This window comes from Alligator sinensis, unplaced genomic scaffold (genome assembly GCF_000455745.1).
Source record: "Alligator sinensis unplaced genomic scaffold, ASM45574v1 scaffold120_1, whole genome shotgun sequence".
NCBI lineage: Eukaryota > Metazoa > Chordata > Crocodylia > Alligatoridae > Alligator > Alligator sinensis.
This window is the reverse complement of record NW_005842752.1, coordinates 689,612-704,667: the sequence shown is the minus strand read 5'-3', so window position 1 is coordinate 704,667 and position 15,056 is coordinate 689,612. Positions and strand designations below refer to the sequence as shown.

The window sequence follows — 15,056 nt, the reverse complement described above, 5'->3', positions numbered from 1 at the left end:
GGAAAGAGAAACTGAAACCAGAGTGTTCTGCTCATCTTCTGCAAACAACCTGCTTCCCTAGCAATTGCAAAGCTACCTCTTGATAGACTTAAGTGCTGTTACCTTTTAGTGTGTGCATAATGTGTGCAACACAAGACCTTTTTTATCTCTACTCTTCCTGGTGTCTCTAGAAGCAATCAGATGGCATTATCTTTAACCCTTCAAAGAGCAGCCAGCTGGCTTGCTCCTCTTCATCATGAAGAAAGCCTTCTAGGCCAGACAGAGACATATATCCACCTTTGGTATCTCCAGAGGCAGAAGATCTCCTGCCATACAATATTTTCTGTCTTCCATCCCTAGTAGATACATGTGTGTGTTTATGAAGACACAGACAGGATGATACATTTCTTTAACAGGGAATTCTCAGAACAAAAGATTTTTTACTGGCATTTACTGCTGTAGGAATAGAGGCAGGCAGACCACCCACTCCTTGAAGATGCTGGTGGTAGAAGTGTAGGAAGAGAGGCCCAAGACCTATTCTGCAAAAGGCTAAGAACTGGAAGCGTGTTTGTTTCTGAGCCCATGTTAAGTTCAGGAAGGAATGGGCCAACTTGGCACCCCAATAAAATTATTAGAAGAAACTGTGGGAAGGAACAGGGAGGGAGAAAGAAATCTATACCAGCTGCTCAGGTTATAGGGCAGCCCATATTATCAGGTAGCTTTTCATGAATAGTGGTGCAATATGAAAGGTCTTGCACAGCCTTAATTACAAACCAAATGTCTGAATCCAGTAATGCAACAGCAATCTATTTTCATTTTTGCTGTCTCGGACTAAATCAGGGCACAGACAAAAGAGCAGTTCCCCTGATGTAACTCATAATGCTTTGTAGGAAGCATTCTGAGTTACAACAATCTCCCACACCAAACCAAAGTTAACTCATAGCCAGTTTCCCCTAGCAACGGTCTCTCCTCCCTCCCAGCCCAGGTGCTGTTTTCAGAATGGGAAGGGGCAAAGGGAGCTAATTCTAGGGGTTCCCCACCCAGGGCTGGAGGGTTAGGTAGGTGGACTCCAGTCCACCCACCCCACCCTCCAGTGCTGGCTGAAAAACCCCAGACTGAACTCCCTCCACTCCATTCCTCCCTTCCATTCTGAAAACAGCTTCAAGGCAGGGAGACAGGCAGACAAGTTACTGAAGACACTATGTTTTGAAATGTCTTCATCTGAACCCTCATGAAATCAGCATTCAGATTCCCACAAGATTGGGCCCTTTGAAAGACCTTTGTAGCTATGCACTTCTGTTTGGTCACAGCTATAGACAGTGTTCAGGGACCTGATTGGGCCAATATCATCACTTCTGTCTGCACCTATAGATGTAACACATTGGAAATAATGCTGTCAGAATACATATCTAAAACAGTAATGGTCAGCTTTCTAAAGACAGTTTGATAGATATATGTGCTCTGTTTAGTACCTCAGACAGAAGATTTGATTTTAAAAAGAGATCTAATTTATAATAATTATATTAAAAGCAAAAATATACATTTGAGGTATATGCATGGATAAAATGAAAAAAAAAACACTTTTAATTAATCAAAAGCCATTCTCCTTGTATTGCTTCCTGTTTTTTTTTTGGGGGGGGGGGGGTGTTTAAAACCTGATTAAGAACAATCTTAGTTGTACAATCTGATGAAATCAAGAGGAAAAAAGCCAAACTGGAACTGAGTAGTTTAATAGCTCTAAGAGAATAAATCTCAGTTTATTTACACATGAACTGCTTTGGCAGGGGCTTTTGGCAGCAACTCACATTTGTTTACTTAGTTCCGAGGAAGCCAAAAATTATTAGCCAGTAAACCAATACCGATATGTAAAGTCTAATAATTATCTCTCCTTTTCATGTCAGATTATTATGAAAAGTCAATATTGTTGCTTTTCAACTTCTAGAATATGGAGCCAAAGCCAGGAGGTTAGCCAAGTGCCTTCCAACCTTCCAACTCTTGACACATTCATTAAAATGGGAAAGGAGTGGGAAGAAACATTCAGCAAGTCACAGAACTGGACCATCAGACAACGGTCCTTCAAAGGGATCCTGACTGGATGTTAGCTGAGTGGGGCTCCAGGCAGGAGTAAAAATCTATGGTTACTCATTCTTCTGCAGATTAGAACCCTAAAAAGGCAAGCTTCTTAAGGGCTAGCAGCTATGAAGTAAGTAGCACACTTTTGATAATATATAACAGAATCAAACAGCTATCTTGTCCCTCTTCCCAATGAGCATAAACATTTATCTTTCATCTTTCATATTTACATATGCCTAGGGGAAAGCAGATAAAGCAGAACAGAGGCTAATACATTACTTAAGACCATAAGAGACAGCAGAAAAGTGGTAATGAGATGCCATCTAATTACGTTGTTTGTTGGCCCCTTCATTTCACATTTTTCACAATTTCTTTTCCTTTTTTGGTACCTTGTTGTCTGCTGTTCTGCGATGGTGTAAAACTGGAGCTGGAACTTGAGCTTGAACTGGCTGGGCTAGGTTGTTCAGACTTAAAAGAACAAGAAACAAAAAACAAAAAAAAATAGTAGTAAATACATTTGCTCCAAACTTCATAAAAATGTAGTAATTTGTTTCATGCACTTCTCTGCAATGAAAAAATACCATTATACAGAATAAAATGCAAAGATCATTATTACTGACCACTCCATGGTATCAAGGAGCCAAATAATATACAAATAGCTATGTATACAACACACAGACACACATGCTTCACTACAGGTGTCATAGAAAGCTTGGTTTGATAAAACCACTAATTATACAGTAAGCTACCCAAGGCTCAGTGTGAAGAGTTATACAGCACAAGTTCATAACGCAAGAGACCTAAGAGTATAATGTGGGCTTGTCTAACTGTAGCCAAGGCATTTTCCTAATAAATCATGACACCGTAAACTCTAGTGAGCAAGAGGGATCTGAGTAAAGCTTAGATAGCTATAGAAGCAAGTTACAGAATCTTATTTATCATTTTCTTATATTAACAGAAACCTTATATGCAATTATAAATATACATTTTGGCTCCTATTGTAGTTTCTCCTCATAGCACTACTTTTCCTTTGTAGTGAAAATATATGCACCTTATAGATTTAACCAAAGGAATTTAATTATGCTAGAAGCAAAATTATTCTACATCCATAGGTATTAATAAAGAATGATATGCTTTCAATAGAATTATTAAAGCTAGTTGATACCACTGAATAGAGAATTATAAGCCTACAACAGATTTCTACATGTTGTTTAAACAAGTCTTTAGAAAGGATACAACTTTCTATTAAATCCTGTTCAGTACTCAAAAGAATTCTTGTACAATTCCATTGATTTCATTCTTATTAAGATTTTATATGTGTTTCTCCATAAGGCTTTCATTGAGTTCTCATCCCCGTTACCATGGTATATACCTACCTTCCCACATTCTGCAGCTTTGTAGTTTCGGCACCTAAAATGTGATAGAAATGAAGGAAGGAAGTGTATGCTAACTAAATCCATGATAGAGATGACTAAAAGAAAGGTTTAAAAACCAATTAGCCTGAAGAGAATAATGGCTCAAAAGGAAGCACAATAACCTGGACAGAGAATTGGACATTCAAACCCCATTAAAAAAAAAAAAAAGAAAAATCTCCCCAGCCCTTCATAGAACTTTATTATCATGACGTTATCCAGGTTAAACTGAAATTTTCCAGCTTTTCTTGGCAATGTGTTCTTCCCTGTGATTAATCTACCACTAAATTCCTGTAAAAAAAAGCTAGCAATAATATCTAAATATCTAGCTACTGTAAAACTCTGAGTTAACTTGCACTTTCATGTACACTCATTATATAAGCCCAACAGCTGTTTTTTTCACCAGAAATCAATCTATTGTTGCCCTTTATAATGAGAAGGCAGATTTACAGCCTTTTGCTGCCTTTTCGCACAATCAGGAAGATGCCTGTTTGGGTAATAGAACATTTCTCTTTTTCTGTGGGTGTTTGGGGCGGGGGGGGAGGAAACTTAACATCTATTCTTCTCAGTCAGACAGATGACATACAAATGTTGGGCCTGAGCTGGCAGAAATGTACAAACTTTATTCAAATATGACTTTTAAAAAAAACTGTGAACTAAATGGGATTTCCCAACTGTTATGTACATAGTAAGCATTCATAGTATTAGGCCACTAGTGTTACTCTCCACTTTCTTGAATATTTTTCCAGTGCTCTTTCATGCAAAAAAGACAAAAAAGAAAACCTGCTGGAAGCAAGGACAGTTAAGGAATGGCATTAAAAACACTTGAAAGCTGTAATTAATGTTATCATTAATATTTTTCATCATATAATCACTTATAATGTTAGAAATTGTGCGCAGAGAAAGGGGTTTCCTTTAGCAATATGGGAAGCACAGCCTGTACCTTCAGGTGACCACAACTTCCCCCATAGTAACTAAGCATGATAGACAAGCTTAACAGCAGACCTGTGCCTTATTTGGTAAAACTTTTTAAAACTTTATTTTGATTGGAGCTTACGCTGCAGGTGAAAGAAGAGTTATGCAGTACTAGTAATTTTCCGCTAAAGCTTTGTGCATGCAAAAATCTCATGTAACCAGAGAATATAAATACATGTGTAAGAGTGCAACCAGGGGCCCTCTGCCTTTCTAAGGTGGGGGGACCTTCGGCCGAATAAACTGGAAAGACCACACCCTCGTCTTCTGCTTATTTGAGTCTCAGCTGGGAAACGAGCCCCGTTGGGGTCAGGAGTATTCGCAGGTGTTCCCTTTCCAGGTTGGGAGCTTAAGCGAATAATTTCTCCGACAAATTTGGAAAGCCAGGCAGGAGCATCCAGTTCGTCACATTGCCGCTGCCGCCTGAACCCAACCCCCGGCCGGCCATAACAGAGGTGAGTTCACCATGGGAATCTTGGGTTGAGGCTGCACACACGGCGGGACGATAAGGTGACTCCTTCAATTTTATCGGCATGGTGTGGTCTTTTATATGTTGTGTATGTTTTGTCTTATGTGTTATAGGCCAGTCTTCTCTCCGGTTCCTCAAACCTGGGCGCACAGGCAATTTTAGTTAATTGCCCGTTTGACTCTTTTGAGCCAATAAATCTGTGGCGCGCATTTTATGTCTCCATTCGCGCACTGAGGAACCGTCTCTGTCTCTGACCTTCTAACTGGATAAGTCCTCCAACCTGTTTGAGGCATCCTAGAACCTGCCTTTCCAGATTGGTTAGGTCTAGGGTAGCCAAGAAAGCAGGGTCCTTGGGGAGATTTATAGTGTATCAGGTTATCTGGGAAAAGGGACGTCCGCCAAGGGTGACGATGGGACAGAAACACTCAATTCCCGCTAGTAGTCCTCTTGGAGAATTGTTAAGTAACTGGAAAAAGTTATCTGGACATGGCCAATTGAGTAAGAAGCGCGCTATAGCCTTATGCACTAGTGTCTGGCCTGGCTATACTTATGAGAACCCTGACCTCCAATGGCCAGTGTTGGGATCCCTCAGTGTTGATAAGTTAAGGTACCTGAAGGGGTTCCTGGAGGAACCCCACCCTCGACAAATGGATTATTGGTATCTCTGGCGTGATCTGAAGGATTTGATCCCACAAGTGAATCAATCCTTTCTAGCCGCCCAGAAATGCCAAACAAACCTGTCTCCTCCCCCTTACCCTCACTCCACTGCTTCAGAAACAGATGATTGGCAGCCCACTATGCCACCACCTGTGACTGAGGGACCAGTCTTAATAAACCTGGCCGCCTCAGCCATGGCCCCTCCGGCACCTCCTACCCCTCCATCAGGCTCCTCTCCTCCTCCAATAGGAGTGTCTGGGTCTATACCTGCACCCCCGGAGCCTACTTTCAGTCCCATAGCAGGACATACTAGGCAGCGTTTACAGATGCCTCTCAGGCAGTATCCTGTGCCCACCGCCGACGGGATCCAGTATCCGTATATCCATATTCCCTTTACTCCCCAAGATCTTCAGGCATGGCAACTGGGGACACCAAAGTTCCGAGACGATCTGGAGGCCGTTAGACGGAAGATACAGGCCATCATTTCCACACACAACCCCACATGGGTAGACATGAATCAACTCTTAGATACACTGTTAACCTCTGCCGAGAAATTGGATATAATAAATCAAGGAAACCAATGGCAACAGGAAGACTTGGGAAATAGAGTCCCTTGGCCGTTGGTTGACCCAAATTGGGAAATAAATGGAGATAATCATGAAAGAGGAAAATTACAATTAGCTAGACAGACCTTATTAGAAGGAATGAACAGAGCAGGACGCAAAACCACTGACTGGACCAAGGTGACTTCTGTAGTACAAGGTCCGAATGAGCATCCGCAAGATTTCTACAGCAGGCTGCTGAAAGCCATTACAACCCATGGAGGAAGTTTCGACATACAGGCTCTGCAAAATCAAACCATTGTAGCATCCACTTTTGTAGGGGGTTATGTATCAGATATTAAAAAATACAGAGTCAAATATAACCCTGACTGGAACACGAAAACTATACAACAATTAGTAGATTTAGCTAATCGCGCCTTCGATCGGACACCAGAAGTTCAAAGGCTGAAAAATTAAAAATGAAGCAACAGGAAGCTAAATTTTTGGCTGCTGCTCTCAGCTCTAGTCGAAGAAAAGAGGAAGAGGCAGAGGAAGTTATAGGGAGTACCAAGGGAGGTCTAATACCTCAAGGGAATCAGCCCCCGATGATATGTGTAATTATTGCAAACAAATGGGGCATTGGAAACGAGAGTGCCCGAACTGCCCTAGGGGAGGAAGAAAGTGGGGAACCCAGGGAAATAACCGGGCTGCAAGCATCGATCCTACAGATCCCTGGATCCATGGCTTGCAACAGGACATAGATGACTCCCAATGAAATGAGGGGGGGCTCTTCCACATGATGTATCTGGGGGAATTTTCATCTTTTGAGTATACCTGTGCCCCTTCATCCCCTTATGTCCCACTTCAAGTAGCAGGAAAGATTTAGAAGTGTCTTATAGATACGGGAGCAGATTTATCCTCACTGGGAGAATCTCCGAAAAGGGCGGGAATTGCGGTCTCAGGAACTGAAAAAATTATGGGAGTAACTGGGAAATCTATGCGAGTGCCCCGCAGTGCTGAGACACAAGTGCAGATAGGACCCTTGACTATTAATCATGCCTTCCTATTAGCTGAGGTAACTCCAGTGCACCTCCTGGGAAGAGATTTACTCTGTAAACTGCAGGCTACCATTAAATGCTTTCCAAACGGTATCATTCTCGCCTTGCCGGCGCATTGGATGGAGCACCTTCAGATGGCATTGTTGCCCAACCCAGAGAATTCTCCACTCCCGTTGGATCTGAATGAGTCACTGCGTTCCTTGTGGGGCTGGGAAGTTACCGAGGTAGGTCTCCTGCAGTCTGCAGAGCCTGTTCGCATCAAGGTAAAGCCTGGTCCACCGCCCTCAGTCCCTAAATACTCGATACCACAGGAGGCAATAAAGGGTCTACAACCACTTATAGACAGTTATCTGCAACAAGGCATTTTGAGAGAATGTACCTCACCTTGCAATACCCCAGTATTGCCAGTAAAGAAGCCTAAGCTTGATGCAGAAGGAAACCCTGTCTACCGTTTTGTGCAACACCTGCGAGTTATCAACAACTATGTGGTACCCAGGCACCCAGTATTACCTAACCCAGCCACCATAATTACTTTGATCCCAGTGACTGCTACTTGCTTTACAGTTATTGATCTTTGTGCAGGCTTCTTCAGCATTCCTGTTCATAAAGACTCTCAGTATCTATTTGCCTTTACATGGGAGAACCGGTAGCTATGCTGGACCCACCTTCCCCAGGGATACGTGGAATCCCCCACCTTGTTTTCACAGATATTGCATAGAGACCTATCTACTATTATTCTGGGACCCAACTCTGCTCTAGTTCAGTATGTTGATGACCTGCTTTTAGTCTGCCTGTCGGAACAACAATGTAAGCGCGACACGCTGACTTTACTCCAGGGATTGTCTGCCAGAGGTCATAAGGTATCCCCAACAAAACTTCAGTATTGTCTGCCAGAAGTGGAGTATTTAGGGTATATTATTGGTCCAGGTGTCCGTAAGCTATCACCTAAACGCATCAAAGCAATACAAGATCTGCCCATACCAAAAAATAAACGGCAAGTGTGAGCCTTACTGGGCATGGTGGGCTTCTGCCGACAGTGGATTCCAGCATATGGAGAGATGGTCAGACCATTAGTAGAAGCTACGATAAAAGAAGCCCCAGAAGTGATTGTTTGAACTCCTGCATTAAATAAAGCATTCCATGAGCTTAAGCATTCACTCATGGTCACTCCAGCCCTAGGATTACCAGACTACCAGAAACCCTTTACCTTATTCACTCATGAGAATCGAGGCATTGCTTCAAGTGTCTTAACTCAGCCGTGGGGAATTTCCAACCGTCCCATAGCATACTACTCTGATCAGCTAGATCATGTAGCAAGAGCAGCAGTTCCTTGTCTTAGAGCAGTTGCGGCTGCCACCGTGTTAGTTCAAAAAGCTCAAGATTTAGTGTTAGGACACCCTCTTGTGGTTCAAGTGCCTCACGCGGTAGAAGCTCTCCTATTACAACACAACACCCAACACTTTTCTAACCAGCGTCTGAACAGATATGAAGTACTGCTGTTAGCAGCAGAAAATGTGCAACTTCAGCGATGTACAGTTCTAAATCCAGCTACTTTACGTCCGAATCCTGAGGATGGGGACCCTCATCACGATTGCTGTCAGTTGGTAGAGGCCCAAGAGAAACTTCGTTCTGATTTATCAGACGTCCCCTTAAATAATCCTGATTATGTGCTTTTCACTGATGGCTCTTCATTCGTTCGAGAAGGAATTAGGCACGCAGGATATGCAGTTGTTACCCATCATTGGGTGTGGGAAGCGCAACCTCTGCCGGCAGGGACCAGCGCCCAGGCCGCTGAGCTAGTGGCACTCCGACGTGCATGCGAATTGGCCACAGCCTCCCGGGTCACTATCTATACTGACTCTAAATATGCTTTTGGGATCTGTCATGCGATAGGACAGTTATGGCGACAAAGAGGTTTTATCACGTCCTCTGGTCATGCAATCAGTAATGCTACTAAAGTCCAAGAACTACTAAAGGCTATCATGTTACCAGCTGAAATAGCAGTAATACACTGTCCCGGACATTCCAGAGCGGACTCCGAAATTGCTAAAGGAAACCATCTTGCAGATGCTGCCGCTAGAGCTACTGCATTACAGACTAAAGAAAGCCTCTTCGCTTTCAAGTTGTTCTTCCACCCTTGTCCGTTGTTTATGACAAAATCCCAGCAGATGAAATTTCCACATGGACCCAAAAGTGGCAAGCTGTGCAAGGAAAGGATGGAGTGTAGCGTGTGCCAGATGGCAGATCAATTGCTCCTCGCACCTTGCTCCAAACTCTGGCTCAAGATGCCCACAGATACAGACACTCAGGAAAAGGAGAAATAGCAGAACAGGTCCTATCCACCTGGTTTGCCCCAGGTATACATTTAGAAGCTGCTCGAATAACTTTGCAATGTTCGGAGTGCAGAGCCTTCAACAAGTATGGGGGGCACAAAAAACTATGAGGGGCCCGACCATGGGCATATTTACCCTTTGAAAAACTGCAAATTGACTATATGGATTTGCGCAAGGCTGGAAATTTCAAGCACTGTCTAGTGGTAGTAGATCAACTAACAGGATGGCCAGAAGCTTTCCCCACTCAAAAAGCAGATTCAGTGGCAGTAGTTAAACACTTATTAAAAGAAATAATTCCACGTTTCGGTATTCCAGAAGAGATAAACTCTGACCGAGGAACTCACTTTACGGAAACTGTTTTCATAGATTTCATAGACATTAGGGCTGGAAGGGACCTCGGAAGATCATCGAGTCCAGCCCCCTGCCCAAAGGGCAGGAAATCAGCTGGGGTCATAGGATCCCAGCAAGATGAGCATCCAGTTTTCATAACATTCTATTTTAAAAGAAGTCTACAGAGTTCTTGGAATAGCAGCGCACTTCCACACACCCTATCACCCCCAGTCCTCGGGTCAGGTAGAGTGTATGAATCAGAGTATAAAATCCCTTTTAGGAAAGATCTGCTCCCAAACCAAATTGAAATGGCCAGATGCTTTACCAATAGTGCTGTTCGCTATAAGAACCAAGCCCAAGCAACCTCTCAACCTTTCCCCCTATGAGTTATTGTTTGGTCATGCTCCTATTACATATAAAAGATGGGAAAAGCCGCATGTTAGTCTACTCGGGAGGGATGAAGCTTTAACTAGTTATGTTTTATCCTTACAGGAGTCTCTCCAGAGTTTACACGGGTCAGCTGCTTTAGCTCAGCCAGTACCTTTGGACTGTAATCTTCACCCCTATCAACCAGGAAGCTGGGTTTGGGTGAAACAACATCGGTGAAAAAACGCCTTGGCTCCAGTCTGGGAAGGTCCATATCAAGTTCTCCTTACTATGCACACTGCTGTGAAAATTGCCGAGAAAGAAAGCTGGATTCATCACAGTCACCTCAAACCTGGCACCGAACCCAGTTCTGAAAACGAGACATTGGCAAGTCACGACCAACCGACCTCTGTTCCACCCCTGTGGCTAAAAGGAATCAGAGAATCGTGGACTGTCCAGACTCCTTAACAGGAATGCAAGAACATTTAATGTATGTGTTTTTAGGATTGCTTTGTATTACCTTTCTTGTCATATTTTGTGTTTGTATTTCACTGTGGAAGTAGGGGAAATTATAAGTTAATAATGGCATTTCAGTGGGTTATCCTGACAGGATTATTGCTCGGGGCGCATAGGACAAACGCCTATTTGTGGGAAAGTGATACAGAACAAGAAGGTCAGTGGAAAGATAATAGTTACCTGATTTCCACTATAGCCATAGCGCAGGCCCTAAATTTATCTGATTGCTGGATATGTGGCAAACAGCCCCCTTCCACTAACTTTCCACCCTATCCTTTAATCCCCTGGGAAGGAAATTTCTCTAGTCCAGAATGGGCTGATACAGATAAGATTGGAGTGAGTACCTGGCAAAGTAACCCTCACTTTAAAAAAGTAGTGTTCTCAGATGTCATGTTATCGGCCCAAGTGTGTTGGGAAAATCCTCATGAAAAAGGACAGAGATTTTTAGGATGGCAGCCAGGTTGTAAACTAACCATTAACGCCACACACCTAACATGGCCAAACAATACTGCAGTAGGGGCCAAGGAAGCTGAAAGAAAAGGGTACCTCCCCTGGAATGTCTCTGCCCCCTGCAGCTCCTTACAGCTTCCTTATGTATAGCGGTTTATGGAAGGTTCTATAGGATGTTCCACTTCTAATAAAACTTGGACCCATAACTGTGCCCTATCTTGCATTCATTTTTTTTCTTTTTTTTAAAGGGCAATGTATTGTTCATATGTCGATAACCTTACTTCCCAAAGTAGCTCAATCTATTGCCCTGAAAACCCTCACCCAGCAATTATGTTCTGACGGGACATTTTATTATTTGTGGTACCAAAGCCTATACCAGCCTACCACAGCTTTGGGCAGGGCGATGTACTTTTGGAGGAGCTTTCCTTGAGCCTGGGGCTATCATTACCCATACAGAACTACCAATTGTCTGGCCAAAACGACAAAAACGGGATTGGAATAGCTTTTGGCAAGGTGTAGCCCATTTCATAGGTGTCTCGGCTCCTTTCTTTGGAAATTTCTATTTAGATCACCGCATCAGCCAATTAGCACATGCATTAGAGCTTGTTGCCAATAGCACAGCAGAGAGCATTGAATTACTGCAAGGACAGGCCTCTGCCAACCATGCTATGACTTTAGAAAAATCACCTAGTATTAGACTATTTGTTAGCTAGAGAAGGAGGGGTATGTGCTTTAATCACAGGAAGACCCTGCTGCACCTACATTCCTGACCACACTGACAATATAATTGCTGCAGTAAAAACAATTCGAGACACAGCACGACAGGTAAACTCTTTGCAAAGTCGGTCAGTAATGGAATGGATCGCCTCAAGTCTAGGAATGTGGGGAAGGTATATCTTAGAATACATTTTGTGAGGATTAGGAATTTTCTTAGTTATTATTTTAGTAATTGATGTAATTAAAGCATGTGTAGTTCGCGTTACGCAAAAAGTAATTAATCTCAATGTCATGCAAGCCTGGGAAATGGCCAGCAGGCCATAGGCCTTTGGCCATAAGGGGGGATTGTTAGAAGTTGTGCGCGGAGAAAGGGGTTTCCTTTAGCAATACGGGAAGCACAGCTTGTACCTTCAGGTGCCCACAACTTCCCCCATAGTAACTAAGCATGATAGACAAGCTTAACAGCAGACCTGTGCCTTATTTGGTAAAACTTTTTAAAACTTTATTTTGATTGGAGCTTACGCTGCAGGTGAAAGAAGAGTTATGCAGTACTAGTAATTTTCCGCTAAAGCTTTGTGCATGCAAAAATCTCATGTAACCAGAGAATATAAATACGTGTGTAAGAGTGCAACCAGGGGCCCCTCTGCCTTTCTAAGGTGGGGGAACCTTCGGCCGAATAAACTGGAAAGACCACACCCTCGTCTCCTGTTTATTTGAGTCTCAGCTGGGAAATGAGCCCCGTTGGGATCAGGAAAATTCGCAGGTGTTCCCTTTCCAGGTTGGGAGCTTAAGTGAATAATTTCTCCGACAATAACAATGTAAAATAAAACTATAACAGGGAGCATAAACTAGAGACACCAACATTCTGGAAAGAAGTTTCAGGTTCTTGCCGCAAGTATTTCATTTATCTTCCAGTATCTACTTTTTGCAACACAGTAACTTGTCAACAAGTGGTTTCATTGGGTTTCCATGCATTTTTATTTTTTCTAATGCTTCACTAATTGTTTTTAGAGAGAACTTTTAACTTATATGGACTAATTACAAATTCTAAGCTTCCACTTTAAAAAAATCATAGCAAGATATACAGATTTGATTTAGAATATTTTAGCTGTGTATGCTGTCACAAAATGTGATGTTACATGCCTTACAATTTGTTTAAGACACTTTCACTGTTTTGTTTGTGGATTAACCTTCTAGTCATTCAATACTCTAATAATTATATAGGCTAAGATCTTACTAATACTTTCTAACACTACTACGGATATTGTGCTCCACTGCCAAATAATTGTCATTAGTGGAACTACAAGTACCAACAAGCACAACTCCCAGCAGTAAGTGTTTACAGGATCAGGAACTAAGGGTAGAACACGTGTTTATTTTTATAAATTCACTGTATTTATCTGTCTGATATCAAGGGATACAATATTCCTCTGCTTCAACTAAAATGGGATCTAAACCACTTCGAGAAATCAAACAGGAACAGTGAACAGTCACTCAGAACAAGAAGATAAGCCTTCCTTTTAAAATATTACTTAATGCTACCTTGAACTCATTCATATTATGTGCTTTTAACTTTAGGAACTTATTTCATGTGAAGGACTGGCAGTTGAGTATTACCTTCTTGAAACTAAAGTTCACTTTAACAGTTCTGAGAAATCCTTGGAGAGAGAGAAAGAGCTGCTTTTAACACATAAGAACGATTATTATAAGTTTGCATTTTAGAAGAAACTGAAAATGTCTTCCATATATGAATATGGATTAGTGTCTGCTGGGCTGACACTTCTTGCTATCAGAGGCTATCTTTTGTCACTAAAGCAATGCTTTTTGACAGTTTTACAGGCTGTTATCCCAAGGATTTTAGTATTTATGGCTTTATTCACTTGGGCTTTCTGCTCTTATCCACTGATTACTAATCACCAAATAGATTTTTTTATGGGACTGAAATTAGCTAAAAGGATGTCCTCCAACAATGAAAGCTCAGGATGGTACCAGCAAAAGGTTCTCTGAGATGTCCTTATCCTGTTTTATTCATTTTCTCTTCCCGCAGACAAACTAATGAGGGTTCGGACCCAAACTATTCATTAGTACAATGACCTGATACGATTTATTGCATTTTTAGACAGTCTATTTCTTTTTACTGCTTTCACCCTGATGCACAAGAGACACTGGCTTCTTTATTAGAGCTGGCTGAAAGATTTTGAATTTTGAAATTACTTGACAAAAAGGACGCTTTGGGCTGAAAAGCTTTTTTGAAGAAAATTATGCCCCTTTTTGCTCAAATCACTCCGCTTCATTCCATCCCAAACTTTTTCTTCTGTTTCCTGTTAATGTAGTGAGTTTAGTTTTGATCTGCAGAGTTGATTTCAGGCAAATTCATCTATCTAGATCTATCGATATCAATACATCTATATAAATAACATGACAGCGCAGGATTGTGAAATAGGCAGTAGGAATTTTATGAAAATCATTTATTATTTGGAATTATATAAATATTTCTAACCCCCCTCCCTCCTAAAGATAAGATGGGTGTATGGGAAAGGGGAGAAAGCTTGTTAGAAGAAACTGGAAAAAAGACTACAGGTGGGTATTAATGGTTTGAATCAATATTTTAAATGCAGTTTTTATTTATTGTTTTGTTCACAGATGTCAACCAAAGGTGAAAAATAATAATATAACCCAATCTATATATTACTACATAATGCTCTAAGGCAGGGGTTGGCACACCTGGTATGCATGCAGAGTATGGCACACGAGGCCATTTTGCTCAGCATGCCAAGGCCAGCCCCAGCTCTGGGTAGCCCAGGCTGCTCCCAGCAGGTGGCTGGGAAGCTGCAAGCCCTGCCGCAAGCAGCCTCCAGCAGGCGACTGGTGGTTGGCAGCAGCTGCCCGGAGCGGGGGCTGGCTGCAGCAGGGAGGCTGCAAACAGCTGCGCCAGACTCCAGCCTCAGCTCTGTACCAGCATGTGCACCTCGGGGCAGGGGGCAGTAGATGGCTGCAGCAGGGAGGCTGCAAACAGCTGCGCCAGACTCCAGCCTCAGCTCTGTACCAGCATGTGCACCTCGGGGCAGGGGGCAGTAGAGGCCTGAGGCAGTGCAACCCCGGTCTCTCCCCCACTGCTGGCGCAGAGCTTGGGGGGGCACGCACACGCACACACACACACACACCTCAGAGCAGACAGCAGG

At 42.6% G+C, this 15,056-nt stretch overlaps 1 protein-coding gene across 4 annotated transcripts in view; it reads right to left on the bottom strand.

The window, feature by feature from the left end:
- MLLT3 (MLLT3, super elongation complex subunit) overlaps positions 1-15,056 on the bottom strand; it is a 275,900-nt gene that overhangs the window by 32,532 nt on the left and 228,312 nt on the right. For all 4 annotated transcript variants that reach the window (XM_006034586.3, XM_006034587.3, XM_006034588.3 and 1 more), the window contains one exon: positions 2,442-2,520. In XM_006034586.3, the coding sequence (XP_006034648.1) occupies positions 2,442-2,520 (79 nt within the window). The remainder of the gene's footprint in view (positions 1-2,441; positions 2,521-15,056) is intronic.